This window comes from Cyphomyrmex costatus, unplaced genomic scaffold, assembly GCF_001594065.2.
Source record: "Cyphomyrmex costatus isolate MS0001 unplaced genomic scaffold, Ccosl1.0 scaffold365, whole genome shotgun sequence".
Classification (NCBI taxonomy): domain Eukaryota; kingdom Metazoa; phylum Arthropoda; class Insecta; order Hymenoptera; family Formicidae; genus Cyphomyrmex; species Cyphomyrmex costatus.
The window spans coordinates 422,989-426,656 of NW_017277830.1; the positions used below are offsets into that span (position 1 = coordinate 422,989).

At 39.8% G+C, this 3,668-nt stretch overlaps 1 protein-coding gene across 1 annotated transcript; it reads right to left on the reverse strand.

Moving 5' to 3' along the window:
- Positions 1–288: 288 nt before the first annotated feature.
- Positions 289–3,343, reverse strand: LOC108776613 (uncharacterized). The gene is made up of 3 exons (XM_018543283.1): positions 3,173–3,343; positions 2,599–2,656; positions 289–472 (listed from the first exon to the last, which is right to left on the reverse strand). Exons 1-3 carry the CDS (start codon positions 3,341–3,343, stop codon positions 333–335), a joined length of 369 nt encoding a protein of 122 aa, XP_018398785.1. The 3' UTR covers positions 289–332.
- Positions 3,344–3,668: the final 325 nt, after the last annotated feature.

The window sequence follows — 3,668 nt, forward strand, 5'->3', positions numbered from 1 at the left end:
TTAAACGTGTTCAGAGTAACGATATCTAAAAGCAGAAAGCACGCGGTAATCGTCGCGAAAGGGAAGATATGTGATACTTGATTATCAATGTTGAAGTTTTTTATTGGATCTTTTTGAAAGGATCGAAGAACCAAAGGACAACTCTCGATGTATAGATTCGCATGTAGAAAGCCTCGATCGTGTTCGGCGCAAATGTCCGAGATGCAAGAGAGAAGGTGCAACGTTCCCCTCCCACCTCCCTCCCCAAGTACAAGTTTTTATGATTGAAGTTTTGTGAAGGGTGGCGTGTGACGTCCGCAGCGCGGGTCCATCGTCTTGCAGGACGATACGTATTAGCCACGAAGGCTTCGGCACACCACGAAGACCGCCAGCGAGATCGCTAGGACGAAGTACGTGCTGCTCGACGATGTCAACGACGGCCCGGAATTGCAACCATCCTGCTGGCAACAGTACGTCCTCGTGCTCCAGGCCTCTGAAACAGCCGATTCAGCAACTTGATCTGACTTGATTAAAGGTGTCCTCGACGTTCAAATCTTATCCACATTTTTATTTCAATATTTACTTTGTGTGTTATTCAATATTGACTTTGTGATTACAGAGAAAAATGATCACTTTGTCTTAACTCGAAGATAAAATTCTAAAGGTAGCTTTTAATTAAGATGATTATAGAATTCATTTCAAAGAGAGAGAGGAGGGATTTATCAATTTCTGTTATCATATAAACAGCATTTTTTTGCGTCAAAAAATTACTGGTTTTGGATATTTTAGAATGTTACATTTCTAATTTCAAATGAAAAAAAAAGTATATTTATTTTAATATAATCATTAAAAATAAAATGTGTAATTTATTAATGTTATTATTATCACATATCAAATATTCATGATTTCCCTAGCAGAAAATTTAAAAAGATTCAGGAAAGAGCGCGATTCAAGAAAGGCCTCCTAATATGAGAAATTTGCGAAATATATATTAAAAAATCAAAATGTGATATTAAAGTAAAAAAGGAATAATGAATGAAAGACAAAGATATCATTAAATAAAATTTATAAAATTAAAGAATTATGTAATGACTTTTTTGGAAAAAGGATTGACTCCACTAACTCCCTTCTAGATACATCCACATTTGTAATAATGTGTATTTTCGTAACACATTACACACATATAACAGGCGCTAAGTATTGAAGAACAATAACCTTTAAGAGAATCATGGATTCCGAATTTTCTCAGCTGAGTTCGATATTGGCAAATAAAAAGAGAAAAGAGGAAAGGAGAAAGAAAAGCGAAGCATATCGTTCGACAAAGATTAATCGCGACGCTTCCGTTTGGTGATATGACAAAAAAAGACGAGATATAGAGAAGCAGTGTCGAAGGACGAGTGGCGGAGAAATACGACGAGTAAGGAAAGGAAAAGTATGAGGCCTTCATCCGCAGGGGAACAATAAAACGACGCGGCCCGATAACACGGCCACTCGCCGTTCGTCCGTGGGACCTTTAAACGTGCGCGATTCGTTCTCCATCCTCTCGGCAGAGATCCTCTCATATTCTCTCTCGAGCGGCAGATAGAGCGAATAGAAAAAGAGTGCGCGATACGATGCGGGCCATACGCTACGACGACATCCGAAATCGATGACGCGGCTCGGTCGATTCTTTCTTAAAAGAAAGAGAAAAAGAAACAAGAGAGAGAGAGAGATGTTCTACGTAGCTTCTATCCAGCGCCACATCCTGGATACGTCACCATCCAACAGTACCACCTTTTAGATAACAAACCGCGGCCCGAAGCAACCGATAACACGCCGCGTCGTTTCACAAATTTTTTAAGACCCATCGTTTTTACCTCACGGTAAATTTTGTCGATGGGGCCGGGCGGCTACAGAATAGATCCCGACCGGGCGATCGTGTGGTGCCAAGGAATTTACGAGCGGATGCATGGATTTAGTGTCGCTGATACCACGCGGAAAACATGCGAAACAGCTTCGCGAAAATAGATTGTAACGTTTATTTTTTTTTACGATTACAAGCTGCGTAAAAATTTTACCCGAGTACCCATAGACATTATTTTATTCTTGTTTAACATTCGCTGAACAGCGGGGTAAAATGACCTGTAGAAAAATGCACACACTGTAAGCTATATAATATTACTTGTTTTATGTTCATCTATCCGCAAATCTGTCGAATTAAGGTTCACTCCACAGCACAAGCATCAAATTTATTCAAAACATGTTCGGAATATTAGTAAGTTTAATATTTCAATCAAGATTATTAAATTAAAATACATTTGATTTTACTATTATACATATATGATAAGGTCGCTTTTCTTCGATTAATTTTATTGAATATTCTTCAAAAGATGATAAATTCTTATTACTTTCAGACTACATAATAACAAGTTTTTCTCCAATTTGTAATAAATATATTTTAAGATTATTAATATTCTTTATTAAAGATAATTGTTATTTAAAAGAAAGAAAGTAAATTGAACATCAATCACACTTTTCTTGTCAATAAAATATTTATCTGCATGAGAGTGCATCTGGATGAAGTTTTTGAACGCGGCCCAGAATCAGTCTTGTGTGCGATAATGGGCGAAAATCACTCACCTTTCTCTACGCACTGTGGCACGCAGTCCCGCACTATCGATCCTTCGCTGACGTATTTCTGAAACAAATGAGAGAAATCGTTAGATCGACGTGAAACGACCGATAAAATGGCGTTGAGCATCAGTAATATGTAACGGCCGAAAGCGACGAGTATTGATAAATGTCGTCGTGCAATTTGCGGCTTTTTTTCTCGCACTACGCGCCACCGCAGAGCGACGAATATTTTATCCGCGGTGAAATGATACGTGCGTTCACGCGTGTCGCTCACACACGTACGGCCAATAAATCTCTCCACCAGTTATCGAGTGAGAAACAGGGCGAACGTTTCATCTGTCAATATTGTTTTGCGTGATTCAAAAAAGGGGGAAAAAGAACACGCGCCGTAACAAAATTCGAAATTTTTTCGACGAAGAATGAAATATAACGCTCGGCGTCTGTAACGAGAACGGAAATGAACGATGATAGTACGATTGCATGTTATATCGTAAATGCGCGAAATGTCTCGCCATGTGGTTCTTCGAACGATTTCACGCAGTGATGACTGATTGTGAGAGGAAATTTCGAAAATTCCTACGTGTTTCGGATGCGGATTATTCCGATTTCTGCATCGCTGCAGAGTGGTGCAGAGTGGTTCATATGTACGAGGCGGAGTTACGGGACGATCAGGAACGACAAGTACGTAGCTATGATCCTTCAGCAGGCCCTGATTGGTCAAACGGAAGTCCCTCGAAGCGGAGTATGTCATGTAGCACGGGATGATCGATACTCTGCGATTATAACGCCCCGAGGACGTCGTACATATTAAACCCTCCGACTGTTTCCTCTCCTCCCTCTCTCTCTCTCTCTCTCATATATACATTTGCTTCTCTGTCCTTCCTCCGTAGTTATTAAACTCCTTTTGCAGATCAAGAATTTCGCATTGACGCTATCATGGCGATTCTCTGACCGCCAAAATAACATGAGAATGAAAACGTTGATTGTCCAATATTCTTCTTTCCAGAACTTGGACGGCATTCCTTTATATCTCCTTCGTTTCTCTGAAACTCCCATCCGCAAAATCGATCGGTATT